At 41.0% G+C, this 15,730-nt stretch overlaps 2 protein-coding genes across 3 annotated transcripts in view; one reads left to right on the top strand and one right to left on the bottom strand.

Annotated features, from left to right (window-relative positions):
• Nucleotides 1–721: 721 nt before the first annotated feature.
• On the top strand, nt 722–13,574 carry tlr21 (toll-like receptor 21). Of its 2 annotated transcripts, none has more exons than XM_034221680.1 (2): nt 722–1,446; nt 10,208–13,574. In XM_034221680.1, the coding sequence occupies exon 2, from the start codon at nt 10,340–10,342 to the stop codon at nt 13,268–13,270; it is 2,931 nt and encodes a 976-aa protein (XP_034077571.1). In that variant the 5' UTR covers nt 722–1,446; nt 10,208–10,339; the 3' UTR covers nt 13,271–13,574. The 2 variants fall into 2 exon arrangements, with proteins under 2 accessions (XP_034077571.1, XP_034077569.1); XM_034221678.1 differs by lacking the exon at nt 722–1,446 and adding an exon at nt 8,140–8,586 and having other exon boundaries at nt 10,208–13,573.
• Nucleotides 13,575–13,786: 212 nt separating this feature from the next.
• si:dkey-250k15.4 overlaps nt 13,787–15,730 on the bottom strand; it is a 29,369-nt gene continuing 27,425 nt past the window's right edge. The window contains exon 5 of the mRNA XM_034221682.1: nt 13,787–14,396. Within this exon, the coding sequence (XP_034077573.1) occupies nt 13,881–14,396 (516 nt within the window). The 3' untranslated portion in view covers nt 13,787–13,880. The remainder of the gene's footprint in view (nt 14,397–15,730) is intronic.

Here is a 15,730-nt window from a genome sequence, read left to right as displayed (position 1 = left end):
AAAGCTGTTTGCCAGCCGCCCTTAAACAACAAATGAAGAACAAGAAGAAACACAACAACAAAACGAACAAAATACAAGAAGAAGAAAAGTTAGTATGGCGATTTCAGGTAACACACAGGAGCTAGAACCCACCTGCTTCTTTTAAATTAGCTGTGTGGGAACATGTCGGGTTCCCTGTGGACTACAATAACGATGGAGTGCGCGAGTGGTGGATCTGACGAGGACGGTGTGTCGGCGTTGTTCTACAGCGGTGCGGTATGCTAATGGTAACACACGCCAACATGCTACATCATATCAGAAGGCATCACCCAGATTTGCCAATCACCGGAGCCCGGCAAAAGACAGCAGCAGTTCAACAGCTGATCCCCGCTGTTTTTATAAACCAATAGACATGAGAGCCGTGAGACCAAAATAAATAACGGAAGCTTTTGGCATATGTTTTTCAACGACTTTGCGCTCTTGAAACACTTTCTTATTATTTATGATGTCATATTTTCAAGACATTCTTTTTAGCTTTACAGCTTGATGAAACCTTTTTGTTTGACATCAGCCATTATAGATAATATGGCCATCTGAGTGTACTGTGTATGGTTTGTTTTTAACTGTTTAATACAGTTCATTATTCAAAAAAGAGTTCTTTATTTTTAAACTGAAACTTACACTACTGTTCAAACATAAATAACAACAAACCTGGAATTATGCATTTGGGACTTTTTTTTGCTTTTTCTTGCTGTACCGAACCGTGACCTCCAAACCGAGGTACGAACCGAACCGTGACTTCTGTGAACCGTTACACCCCTAATATATATATATATGTTTAAAAATTAGAAACATGGGTGCTGATTCAAAGACATGGAAAAAAAAGAAAGTGTAATGTGTATTTGTAAAGCGCTTTGAGCATCTGGAAAAGCACTATAATAAATGTAAGGAATTATTATTATTATTAATATTATGGACCAGGCTAAATAAATCACATGGATGAAAGAAATAAGAAAAGATAACTCATTATTCATCAGGCCTCCCCAGGCCTTTTGCACTGAACACTGAAATATAATGACATACCATAGTGACATTTTCTTCATGCGACACACAAGGGAATACACTGCCACGGAAATAAAGAACAATGACTTTTCCTTTACTGTAAATTAGTTTACATTTGTGAATTTACACACATTATTTATTTTGGAATTAAATGATACTTGAAATGATCTAAATACTGCTTTTCTCTCATACAATGTTCAATATTGTGTTATTCTAATGGGATATAAAAGTCGTTTTATATGCATGTGTACATTAATTCAAGCAACAGTATTTCAATAAAAACCTCCTAGGACTTTCATGTTGTGTCTGCATGTGGAAAGAAAAGAAAGGGTTCCTCTTTCTGGTTCAGTGAGAGTTTAGGATATCTTCGACACAAGAAGCTCTCTGAAGAGGACATCTAAACAGGTGAGGCTTTCATGGTCAAACTATTGAAATACTTTTAATTATTGTTATAGCTATGATCTTTAGTAAAGTAATTTAAAACTCCTGGCAAGTGTCTTTCTGATCAGACAACGGTTGGGTAAATACTGGTGATAACAACAGATCTCCCACAGGATTATATTCTGACGTTACTCACACAAGGATTGTCACTACTGTAAATGTCATTTTAATCGTATTTAGCACATTTATGTAGCAAAAAGACAAATGATTTTGCACCATTTGATGGCACGATTGTCATCGTATTAAGAGTGGAATGTAACAAAGACAAAAGAAATGCCAGGAGAAAGAGAACAGAAATAAAGAGGAACCAAGTTTTAGTTTAAAAAGATTAAACATCCAGGAATATTATAAAACCTCCGATGGGAATTATTGGAGGATGTGAGAAGATAATCGTATGGGAATCTGGTGGAACATACACACAAAATACTGTATTAAAATGCATTAATGTAATTCATCAATAACATAGACACTCATAATTCATACCAACAATACCAATACACTTACCAAAACAATTCATTCATATAATCTTGTACAATATATTCATATATCATTTGAATATAATTTTAGTCTATCTAATATATTTTGAATTGTTATTAAATGGTTGTAAAATGTAGCTGTTGTAAAACTGAACATTTCCTGGCAGTGGAACTAATAAAAGAACATCCAACCTTATCTTATCATTACACAACACAGGTTTAATTCCTTCTGTTTTTATGTGTATAAGGGCAGAGTTCAATTGCATCATTTCACTTGTTCTTGTGAGGCTCATTATGAGCAAATGTGTGATCAGAGCTTTCTTCAGTGTGAGCCTTGCGTATTTCTCTTTTGTCAAGAAGGGGAAGTCAGTGCCCTTTAGCTGTGTGTATAGTGATCTGTGAGCTATGGGCTGGCTGGGTGTTCTTGATAGACCGGTTTTCTGATGCTGTTATTGCAGGGTTGCCAACTTTGGGTGCCTGGCTGGAGTGAGATTTTGATATCATGGGTTTAATTACACATATGCACACGAAATGACTGCTATCGTGTCAGCAGCGGGACCTTAGCATATATAATAGGATATATATACAATATATACAAATACACAATATTGGACACAGACTATAAAGGACACACAGTTTCATTCACTAATGAAAGTCAAACACATGTTTGTTTCCACTGTTTTATTGTGTGCCTGTCGCGATAAGCAAATTGACTTATCGTACGATAAATGAACTCGATAAATTGCCATTTACATGAGGATGTGACTAGCAGTTTGAAAGGATGTACTTGAATTATTATTATATATTATCATTATGTCAGTGGTCTAAAATGGTCATACAACGGTGCCGACAATATTATCGTTTATCGCAATAATTTCCGGGAAAATGTATCCAACAAAATTAATTATCGTGAGAGGCCTATACATGAAACACACACACACAAAGAAATCTACAGACTTACTCCAAACTGCCAAACATATTAATTAACACACTCTCACTCTCATACTCTTTGACTCTACTGTATGTTGGCCTAGTAGAACAATAAGCAGCAGACTTTTACTTTTTTATCATTTCGACTGGATCTTAGATCTGCGCATGCGCAATACGGAGTATTTTTGTTGAGTAATCTATGGTGGGGCTCAAGTCAGTATTTGCAATGTAATTACATACACGCTCCCCTTGACAGTGAAACGCCACGCGTGAGGTTTAGATTATTTCCCTGTCTCAATCCAAATTGAACTGTATGAAATAAAAAGGCACATTTGTCTTGTAGTAAATAAAAAGGGCGACCTGGAGCCAATCCTGCAATTTCCCCACAGGTGAAAGAGTTGACCTGCTGAAAACCCAACCCCTGCAGGGGGGTCTGGGGGGATTCTCCCCCAGGAGATCTTTTGAAATACTAACATAAAATACACATTCTGGTACTCTCTTGAGAAGAGAAATGAATAAATGTATTACTACACGACATATTTAAAAAAGGAATGCCATTTTAGTTTTTAGTTACTTTGTTCTGAAAGCTGAACCTGCTGCTCCTCACAGAGAGAAGAGGCTGTGAATTACTTTACATTGTGGATAAGGGTGGATAGCCCCCATTGTTCTGTGTGTCAAAATGAAAGACAGCCCACACACCTATCAATCATCAAACCGTGGGGTCTTATTTCATTACGTGTTGATTTCTATCAACACGTAATGTTGTATCGATGTATATAGAGATGTACTACAGCAGAAGTATTCTCCGTCGGGACTTCCTGCAACAACACCACGCCGTTATCTTGATTCTGATTGGCCAGAACACATTATCAAAGATGCTCTATTGAGAAGACGATCACTACGTGACAAAAGTTTTCAAAACCGTTTTTTGTCTTCGGTATTCTTGTTTTTGGCGTGAGAATAGTTTGGGCAGCGTGAGATTGAGAGTGAAAGCCTGTGTCACGCCAGATGCGTGAGAGTTGGCAACCCTGTGTTATTGGTTGCTTGTCCTGGCATTAGCAACTCTGACGCTCCCAATGTCGTATGGAGCTGCTGGGGGGTGCTGGGAGGGATCGAGTGTAAGCGATGGCTCTTAAGGCCCTGACACATCTACCCGATTTTGGGAGTCAGAGGCCGTCAGAGGCAGTCGGGCATTCGTGGCGCCCTACTCAGGTTGGTGTGTCCCGCACCGTTGTTGCTTTACGGCACATTTTCACACCTCCCGTTGAATCGGCCAAAGAAAGTCGGCCAAAGAAATCACTCTGATTGGCTGTTGCCTCTTTTGAATGACGAACACACTACCGCTGCCTGCTGGTAAGGACAGTTATTGCCACTCGTCGACTGAAGTCTTTGCGGTGTGTTCATAGGCGGGCGGCGTAGGCGGGCGGCGTAGCGGACGCAGGCGACGTAGCAGACGTAAAAGTCGGGACGCCTTCGGTACGCCTTCTTTGGTCTCAGGTTGGTGTGTAGTGGCCTTTAAGCATCAGGGCCGGTGATCTACAGCTGTCAAATAGTGAAACAATACTTACAAAACTCAAGATAGGGATCTCTCTTATCAACTTTCGATTTTTACCGTAACCAATTTCACAATAACCGCAGATTTCTCAGCAAGACCATTGCTTTGGAGAAAGTGCCGACTAGAGGTGATGTGGGTAAACTCCCATATTTCAAACCCTGTACGATTATCAGATTCACAATAGCCTGTGGTATGTGATCTGGCAGCAGTGGCGTTTTCTCCCGGAGGCCAAGGGAAGCCAGGCTTCCCCTGTTTTTTCGGATTGCAGGCTAGTTATAATTTAAATAAATAAATAAAAACACTTTGTTTTGTTTCGATAATTCTCCTTTGCTGTGTGTTGCTGCCGGCCCGTCTCTCCCCCATTCTCATTGAGTATTTTACAAAGAGTGAAACAAACAGCGCCCCTCTACATGTTATGGTGAAACCGTAGATTGCACTCACTGTTGCGAGAGGAGGCCAGCCGAATCTGGCTTCCCTTGGTGAAAATAAATGGAGGGATTGACCAATCAGATGAGGCTCACGTGATGCCCCTGCCAACCTGTGATTAGTCAGAGCCATGCCAAGGGAAGCCAGAGGCGGCTGGCTTCCCTTGCCTCACAATCCAATCAAATCGCATCAATTTAGTGTTGCAGTGACGCATCCTAAAATCCGGAAGTAAGCTGCGCTCGGCTTCCCTCGACAAAAAACGCAATGGGATTTCTCCATAGGATTTAGGAAAATAGCTCGAAATAAGGTCAGTGGAAAACGAACCTGTTAGATAAATGCAAGTTTTGTTCAGTCGGATAATATCCACATGTCTACCCTACTTTTATCATTTTCGAATCATAAATCTAATCGATAGATAGCGCCACTGCACCACTCTCACCGCCGTTAGAAAGTAGCAAGCAACTGAAGCAAGTGCAATTATGGAGGGTGGAGATTTGGAGTATTTCATCAAAAATAATTGTACTAAACTTCCGCTACAGCAGCAACAACAAATACAATCTGATGACAGGCCAATGCCCAAACTGGAGCTGTGTACAGCGAGGAACAAAGGAGCGAATCGGACGTAAAACGTTAAAGGTCTCCTGATTTAGTTTGTGAATGAATGCTTATTAGAGTTTCGGCTGGAGAGTGCGTGCGGACCTGTCGGTTAGATAACAGGCGTGTGTAAGTCCTGCATCTGATACAAATGTGTGTAAAATGATACCGGGTGCTGTAATCACTCATCTGGTTACGTTATTACATTGACCACCACACCCCCGACCCTAATTTTTTTCCCACGCCACGCTACTGTCTGGCAGAGGCTGCTTTCAGCAGGCACGTGCACATTTTGGCACATTTCCACTACAGCGCGGAGCTCGCTTTAAGCATGCCGAGCCGTGCGGGGCCCGTTTTTGGTTGCGTTTCCACTTAGCCTAGTACCGGCTAGCGGGTACTATTCCACAGTTTTCTGGCACCATAAAATCGAGGTTCTTTCTGGGCCAACAACCAGGCTGAGTCGGGCTGAGTATGCTAAACTAGAGAGAGAATCGCTTGTAAGGGGGCTACAACTACAACAAGATGAACATATTTGACCGTGATTCAATTGTAATACACGTTTCAAAATGATGCCGAAGTAACAACATACTGATACCGGTTAGTAAAAACCATGAATTAATGCTTTGACAAGTCTGCAGACAGACGGCAGGCGAAAAGCCTTTTAAAATGCGTGTTGTCTAAATGGAGATCGGCTAAGCTAATGTTGTATATGCTCCGACCGTCCACACTCACAACAATGGCCTACAGACATAAATAAACCAGCGACTGTATTCGCCATGACACAGGCAGTCTGTGGTTTATACTTGTTTAACTTTTGTCTAGTTTCTGAACAGATATGAAGAGCTGTGAGCTTGAGTGCTAATAGCTAACGGCTGTGTTGTTTTTCTGGGGTTCTCATTGAAGATGACGTCACGGCTCCGCCTACACTGCGTTACTATAGTAACTACCCCAGTTCCTAAACTGTAATGGAAGCGCAGCATTAAAGTGAGCCGGGCCTAACGAGGCCTAGCCATACCGAGCGAGGCCGTGTAGTGGAAATGCGCCAATAGACATCGAAGTGGGCTTGAGCCCCTGCCCTTTTTCTTCCTCCAGAGAAAGTGCCCTTTTTTACCCCTTTTTTATTTTTTATAAATGAATATCTACTGCTGTTTGCGCACAGTTTCCCTTTCCAACAATATATTGATTGAATACAACATTTAAATATCAGGTCGGGAGATTAGACTGTGAAGTTCTGTAGCTCTCCCTCCCTCCACGGCTGCATCTCAGGTCGATTATTTTCATTTCCTCGATCCTCGGTCCTCTGTATCACCGGAAGTTGATTTGTCTGCGCCATCTTGAGTACCGTCCCATGGCGCTTATTTCTGCCGGAGGAGCGAGGAGTGATAATGGAAGAGCGATAATCGAGGAACCACCAGACCATCCTCCGATGAAATCCTCAGATACTCGCTCCGCCCCCCTACTGTGTATCGCTCACTGATTGGACGATGTAGCGCATGCACTGATCTGATGCTTCTTGACATGAGAGCAGTTTCCCAGCGGAGTGAAGAAAATACATGAAACTCACGGGAGTCCGAAAAAGTAAAAGAATGGGAGATAAATATCCCCAAATCTCAAAATTGTATTATATTTTGTGTGTGTTTGTGGTCCTCTTTCAGTTCAGACACTGTAGGATGCTTCAGGAAAAGACCAAACACTGGATGTCTTTCAGTCGCCAACATGTGTTTTCGAGACACTGATATTAACGTCTCTGTTCCCTCACTCATTTGGGAGTGATTACCCATCAGCCCCGGGGGTGCAGAGGAAAGGCAGCATTACCCCCGGTCTGCACGTTGTTTCTCTTTCAGAAACACAGAGGACTGTTTGTATGATGGGATCAAACGGTGTCCGCCAAAAGTCGAGTCCAGTGTCTATGGAGTGTCATTTTTATTTGTTATAGTTTGGGAAGATTGAAAATCGGTAGGCAAAATCAGCTAAGTCGGTAGGCGGTAGAAACATGTCAAAAGCGGTAGACTACCGCCCAAATCGGTAGGGTTGGCACTTGGCAGGTATGGGTGAGTGGTGATGAACAAATTACTAAACTGCCAGTGCCTCGAGTTTACAGCTAATTAGCTAAACGACAATAACAAATATAGTTAACTAAGGTAGGCTACTAGCTAATGGATAAGTTAGCTCAAGGTTTAGCTAAGGCAATTTATCATGGGCATACAGGCTAATGTACTGTACTTAAGGGGAGACACTACAGGTGAATACAGTAAAATGTGTATCTAATAACGTCATCACAATCGCCACATTGATATGCAAATTAGGCGTTAACTAGGCCTAATTAAAATGTGCTAATTTGCATGCAGTTACCAAGGCATTGCAGTTGGAAAGGATAAAACACATCACCTCACAACTTCCCCAGATAGTTACTTACGTCAAGTCAGTATTTCCCCCTGAAATGTTATGTTTAAATGCAGATTAGCTTTAAATCTATAGATCAATTCAGACATGGTAGTAAAACGAACACCATTGATATGTGTTTCTTGGAAGTTTTATTTCCATTAGAGTGAAAGAAAACATGGAAGCAAAATAGACCAAAATAACAAGTACATGAAAAAACGATCTTTTTGCCTGTAATGTCCTTAATCAGGTAAACAGTAACTTCATAATTTTGATTGTTGGCTGCTCATTTAATAACTATTAATTGTACTAGTTTGTTGTCTGCTCTTGTGCGTAGTGAATACTAAAGAAGACCATTGTCTCTGTGTTAGCTGATTATTTTGTAGAATTCTGTTGAGTATTAAACAATTGCGTGAGTGTGAGGGTATTAAAATAAATTGGTCAGTAAGTCAGAGATGTGCAACTATATTTAACTTTTTGTTTTACATTTTTTTTAAATAAATGATTATGGGAAGTGACCTTTTTCTCACTTGAGCACCCGCCCACCAAAGTGTCTGTGCACGTCCCTGGCTTTCAGTGAGTGGGTGCAGAGGCGTGTGTATCTTGAAAAACCTGCTTCTAAAAATGTGTAACGTGACAAGACAGTTTCATTGCTACATCTGAACAGATCAGTGACGACTGTTTTCGACCTTGTGGCTTATTATTGGCTCTTTAGTGTTGGGAGGCCTGTGAACGAGAAAGGTGAGGTACTTTTAAAAAACATATACTCAATATGCTTGTTTATCCAAGGCATACATAGGATGCTATAGGCTCTCTGTTTGCACTTTTCTATGCTTTTGCTTTTGGTCTACATCTCTGCACGCTACGAGGTAGGAGTTATGATTATCTCACGCTTCAATATGGTGTCATATATTTCAAAAAGCTTATCTTGATGGTTTTAGTATTGCTGAATATGTTGTCTGGCATCTTTGATTTTCTTCTCGGTTTACTGAACCTTTCACTCTTAGTTCAGAATTATTCTTTAGCTATTTGCCGACTGAACACCAATTATTCTTTAAAGCGATTTCACTGTTGTACAAAACATTTAGTTGTGGTGATGGTTGGGTTTAAGGTGACAGTAAGCTGCTACATACTGTATGGTAGCTGCGTTTCCATGATGTCTCGTGATGCAACGCGATGTGGCTTGTCAGACAGTGACTTCCTGGAGGGGATCTCAGTGTTTCCCACAGGATGTTAACCATGACTTTGACCCTCTACTGTAGTCCAGAGGCCCCTAAAGGAAAATGTATACATTTTAAATTGCATGACTGTAGTGCACTTCGAGAGCAGACTTATAAGTATGAATAACTGTGTACTCTTTTAATCAATTTCTGGTTTGTAATTGTATCTGCTATAAAATATGGAATCATGAACAGGTTGGTTGTATAGATGCATAAATCTCATATACTCTCTTAACTCTGCATGTTCACAGACATTCACCCAATGTCTGCATACACATTTACACACATATCTGTATTATCCTGTACGTTGTATATACAGTACATAGTTATTTATTCTTTAGTATTCATTTCTTTATCATACCACCTTTTCTCATGTTTTCTTGTAGTTTTATTTTTTTTTAATGTAGAGGAACTTGTCTTAACTATGAAAATAAACACTGAGGTTTAATAAATGGTGATTACAATGACCCATTTCACTGAGTGTGTGCTCTTCATACCTTGACACACCTACAGCATTGCTGTTGTTCCAGTTGTTGCATTTCCTTGTACTTATTTCCCTTCGCTCGGCAGCTGTCCTTTACTCCATGAGCCTTGCTTCAGCAGCAGTCACATACTGAACTTCAGGCCACTCTCCGTCTCCATTTGTCTTTTCTTCTTGTTGCATTTTTTTTATTTATCATTAAGCATCTGCTTATGCAGGGAAACTGTTGGCAGTGGCACCAGTTGTAGTTTTAAGCTTGTGAAATAAAATCCAATGCAATGCCTTGATCAGTAGTTTCTCTCTGATTTCTAGAAGAACGCTTTACAAAAACGTTAGCATTATTATATTCTTTCATAAGTCTTCTCAAAACTGTCACTAACGCAATGATCTTTTTCTAACATTTTTCTCACAATTTTTCAAAGCTTCTCTGTCAACACTGACATTTAAAGTCAGAGAAGTAGGGAGATTTAGTGAGCGTAAAGGGGTTACTGCTATGTGACTTTCTTCTGGTTTTAAAATGTGGCCTAGTTGAATTTATGGTTAAAGAATGAAAATAAACATTTCAATCTAAGGACTGCGGTCTGCTTGGAAGCAAAACGCGTGATAAAAACATTGGCTGTAAACATGATAAGTAATACAAATCCATCATTTCTTTCCACAGATTCCTGTACCACCGTCAGTTGATGAACATGAGGCGCTCTACAGACATGTTCAACATATTATAGGAACAAACCAAACCAACAAAGAGACTGCCCAAATAATTTAAAGGACAACGTTTCTCTGGACTGGCAAAATGGCGAGTCTAATTTATTGGCTGTTTTCCGTTGCATTTGTTCTTGGTGCAGTTCAAATGGCCAGTGGTTACAGCTACAGCAACTGCATTGAAGACGCCTACTGGAAAGGAACCTTTAAATGTGTCAATCGGGAGGAGACGAAGATTACAAATATTACAAAAGACCTGCCGTCATATACTATCAATCTCACCATCTCAATTAATCATCTGGGGGTCATTCCCGACAACAGCTTTGGTCATCTCCAAAAACTTGAGCAACTCCGACTAGATCGTAATAACATAACGACCATCGGTCAATTTGCTTTCAAGAACCTGCTTCATCTCACGTCTCTGAACTTGTCCTTTAACCAAATATCAGAGCTTAACCCTGCTGTGTTTAAGGACCTGCACAACCTAACCTTTCTCTCGCTGACAAACAATACATTAAAGCGACTCCCCGGAGGCATTTTCTCCACTCTTCTCAAACTGGAAACTTTAATCATGAGCCAAAACCATCTGAACAACTTTTCAGAGGTCGCTGAGTCTGTGTCACATTTAGTAAATCTGACAAAAATAGATATTTGCTTCAACAATTTGACCTCTCTCAGCCACTCAAATGTGTCACTACCCAAATCCCTCACTACATTATATTTGTCTAGAAATAATCTGTCTACATTAGGATGTAATCAATCCTTTCTCGAGAACATCAAGGTGCTGGATTTGTCTTACAATCAGAGGCTGCCTACGATGGCTTTTGAAGGAGTGGATTTAAGGCGTGTAAGCTATCTGCGTTTGCGTTCCACAAGTGTCAAGGTCATGGAGTTTTTAAACATCAGCAATATCAATGCAGGTCACGTTGATTTCTCTGACATGGGCCTTGAAAATGACACGGAGTTATTATGCATATTGTTAAAGGAAAAAAATGGGGAATCGATAAAAAATGTAAGCCTTGGTAGTAACAAGATTGTGAATCTGACAAATAACATTCTTAACCAATGTCCTAACATCACACAGGCTTTGGATCTTTCCCACAATAAACTGAGAAACATAAGTTGTCTTAACTTTCTCGATAGACAGACAATGCTAAAGAGCGTCAATTTAGAACACAACCATCTCACCTTCCTGAAATCTTGTAAACCACCACAAATGGGTAATTTAACCAATATAACAGATCTGAGCTATCGCTATAACCGCATCCTATCGGTCGGCTCTTATGCTTTCTATCGAACACCAAATATCACGACACTACAGCTTAACATAAACACAATAGCTTATCTCGATCGTAAAGCTCTCATGGGGTTAAACAAGCTGGAGACACTCCGTCTGGATAATAACCTCTTAACTGATTTGTTCAGTGAGACCTTTGAAGATACTTTCAACCTGAAAATCCTCAACCTACGCAACAATCGTATCTCTGTCATTTTTAATAGGACCTTCCACAGTTTAAAGAATCTTAACACACTGGACCTAGGAGGAAATAAGATTAGTCATATCACGCCATCTGGCCTTGATGGACTACAAAGTCTGTCCAAATTCTATCTCGATGGAAACAACTTCCAAACGATTGACACTTCCCTCTATCGTGTATTTCAAGACACGCTAACTGTTCTGGATTTACAGAGTAATCAGTTTCGTTTCCTCAAGGAAACGTACAGTTCACCATTTATGAACCTCAGCAAACTGAAGGATCTGAAACTGGACGGGCAGCGACCACATGGCCTCACAGTTTTACCCAAACATTTTTTCCGTGGCCTCCACTCCCTGAAATCTCTGTATCTAACGAACAATAACATCTTCAATCTTCCTCCCGATGCCTTTGATGATCTGACAGGCTTACATTTCCTCACATTAGATAACTGCTGTGTTGGGGTGACACAACTACAGCCAGGAATCTTTAAAAATCTAAGAAATTTGACCCGATTGACTGTTGAAAATATGGGTATTCCGAACTTCACAAAAGAGGTTTTTGGGAATCTCACAAAGTTGCACATACTGCAGCTCAACCGCAATGTCATGCAGAGTATTCGTTTGGACGCACTAGAAAGTTTACCTAAACTTCACTACCTCGACATACGGAATATTCCTCTAAGCTGCACCTGTGAAAACAGCTTGCTGCAAAACTGGACAGTGCACAACAAAAATACCCAGGTGGTCTATCTCTACAATCTTCCGTGCCCAAACCAAGAAAAAAGCAGATTCCACAACTTTGACACCAAAGTTTGTTACATAGATTTGGAAGAGTACTTCTTCCTTAGCACAGCAGTTGTGATCTTCCTGTTCACAGTAGCTCCTTTACTTTATGTCAAACTGTACTGGAAAATGAAGTATGGCTACTATGTGTTCATTTCTTGGTTTGGTGAGCAGTGGCGCAGACTCAGAGAGAAGGAGGAAAATTGCAAATATGACGCATTTATTTCCTATAACTCCTCTGATGAACAATGGGTCATGGACCAGTTAATTCCGAACCTGGAGGGCAATGGATCGTCTTTTAAACTTTGTCTACATCACAGGGACTTTGAGCTTGGCCGCAATATTGTGGACAACATTGTCTCTGCTGTATATAGCAGCCGCAAAACTATCTGTGTGGTGAGCAGGAATTTCCTCAAGAGTGAGTGGTGTTCTCTGGAAATCCAACTGGCCAGCTACCGCCTCTTCGATGAGCACCGGGACGTCCTCCTGCTTGTGTGTCTGGAGCAAATCTCAGAGAGGCAGGTGTCGTGCTATCACAGCATGAGGAAAGTCATGTTGAAAAAGACTTATCTGCAGTGGCCTAGCTCAGACTGCACTGACCCGACACAGGCCCAAGCGCTGTTTTGGAATCAGCTAAGAAGGGCAATAAGATCCGGGAGCAGACAAGAAGCAGAGGAAATTAACAATGAAGTTCATGAAGAAGAGGAACCTGGAAATGTTGACACTCACACATCAGATGAAAAATATTACTTGCTTACTTGAAAAGACTTGAACATTTTCATTTGTGACTGTTGAGACAAACCTTTCAGTATGTTCAATGAATGATAAAATGTTCTGCTGTTTGGAGAGGAACATGGAAATATGGTGGAAATGTGAAGTATGATCCATTGTACTGTAAACTTTTAATCCATACAAGCATTAATCAGAGGTGTCATTTAATTTATTGTGCTTTAATTAAAATGATTATTTCGTTGTATTACACAATTGTGATAATGTGTTTTATTGCAGCCCACACAAAATATATAAAAAATGTTTTCACAATAGCACATCTGGCAAAGCTTCCCGTTATAACACCAGTGTTAAAGATGATATGTATACAGCTCTGCACATCTGCACTCTGCAAAATGTTCCTAAAATGCAAACAATACATTATTGTGCGTTTGTTTATCTCAGCATAAATAGGACAAAAGAATAGAAGAGATAACTCTTATGATGTTAGCTACTGCTATTACATTTAATACTGTGTCTTTAATTAAAAATAATACATATTTTTCGCTCTCAACAAAAAATCTTGATGGTTTGAATTGAGAGCATTTTAAGTTTGTCAAAGAAATGTTCACAGGCTTGTCTTTATGCAGAGCTTCACTCTATATTAGTACAGTCTCATTGGAGGGAAGGTCCACTGCTCAGGGCTCGGGAAAGAAGAGAGGGGGGCTGCTGGGTCTTTGTCTATCATGTGAGATGGAGGGTAATGTTTCATGTCAGTGTGGTGGTTGGACCTGAGGGGAGGGCCAGTAGAAGGATGACTGAATTGGCTGTAGGGATGGAAACTCTCTTGAGGATGGTGAGTTTGGGTGGGGAAGGAGGGAGCAAATGAATATCTGTCAGATTCAAATGGGTCTGGGAAATGCATTAGCTCAGCAGGACGTCGATCTGGCAGCTGAGTTTGATAAGGGAAGAAAGGCCGGATGGTGCTGCTCCTCTCTGCTCTGGTGTTGTCTTTGAAGGTGTTTTCAAAGGAATGAAAAGTAAAATCTTTATTGCTCCTGTTTCTGTTGAAGCTGTCTTCCCACGGCTCAGACTGTGAGGCCTTTTGTCCCCAGCATGAGGGTGGAGAGAACAAATGACTGCTGGCTGTACCTCCAGAGGGCTCAAAGTCCATGCAGAACTGAGGAGCGCAAAAAAATGCTGACAGAAGTCTCCACAGGGCTTGTCAATCAATCAGCGGTCTTTACATACAAATCAGAAAGCATTTTATTCCAGAGTAATATAAATTAAAATGACAAAATAAGGGATAACAGTTGACCATATGTTAAATGAACTAAATTAAGGAAGTGAAGTTAAGGTCTTACCTGTTCCATGTTTCGGTTTGGTTGTGGCCTGGATTTCCAGCTAAAATGTCTACTTCCAGTCGTTCTGAAAGGTGTGGTTTTCTGGGCGTCAAAACATGTCTGATTAGCAGTTTCGGCCCTGGCGGAAGAGCGCCACCGAGGCCTGTAAGTCGCCTGAGACAGGGGTTTTACGGCCCGGTGCATCCGGCGCAGCCGGCCTTCGCCTCACTTCCGTTGCCAGACATCTGGCAGTGTGTGGAGGCGACATGGCAGCAGCCATTAAGAATGAAGGCCCCAGTAGCCGCCATGGCGGGCATCATCAGGGTGCAGGGCCGCACGGGGTTTGTCAAACAGAGCACATGGTGTAGTCCAAACGATAGCTGGGGATTCTGGGTAGTGTAGTGTCTTCTGCTATCCTTTACTCCGAAAAAAACATTTGTTTCTCCGAATCGAAGGGGAAAAATACAAAAGCATTGCACACAATTTAAACCAATCAATGTTGTGTAATTAACAAGGATAATCTGGTGTTTTTTAGTAGATGAGTAGTGCAGATATCACTGTAAAATCAATCGACAGTAAGGGGAATACTTACTTCCGGGTGTACAATTCTCCGTTATCCAATGAGAATGGACGCTCACATTGCCTTTAAGGGCAGCCGACACAAACGAATGCCGTGCTTCCATGAGCGTCATTACCAGTAGAAATGCATTGCTTTTAAAATCGTGCTGTGCAACACGAAAAAAAGGGGGAAATCGTGTTGGTGAACACGAATCAATAGATTAAAAATCGTGTTGGTGAACATGAAATGCCATGAGACTGGGTTGGATCCTCTCAGTCTGACAGGAGAGGACTCTCCTCCACCTTGGTGTAGAAACAGCTCTTTATATCCGTTAGCATAGCTAGCTAACCAGATGCTAACATCAACATTCCACGTTACCGCTTGCGTACTCACAAAATGCGCTCGTGCCACACACACACAGAGCCGAGCTTCAATGAAACACAGAGACCCAGAAGTAGGCTACTTGTACTGTATATCATATTATTTTCGATGGCTTTACTGTATAATCAGTGAAACAGATGAACAGATCGCCACCGGGCTTTCATCTAAACACACAGCCACCTAATGATAACAAAACAAAGGTCGGGGGTCATTGGTCAAGCAACACACCAA

The sequence above is a fragment of the Gymnodraco acuticeps genome, unplaced genomic scaffold (genome assembly GCF_902827175.1).
Source record: "Gymnodraco acuticeps unplaced genomic scaffold, fGymAcu1.1, whole genome shotgun sequence".
Classification (NCBI taxonomy): domain Eukaryota; kingdom Metazoa; phylum Chordata; class Actinopteri; order Perciformes; family Bathydraconidae; genus Gymnodraco; species Gymnodraco acuticeps.
The sequence above is the reverse complement of the archived record's forward strand: the minus strand, read 5'-3'. Positions and strand labels throughout refer to the sequence as shown.

What these genes read in the sequence shown, in the direction of transcription:
- tlr21 (XM_034221680.1), top strand. Translation starts at nt 10,340, where the DNA reads ATGGCGAGTCTAATTTATTGGCTGTTTTCCGTTGCATTTGTTCTTGGT.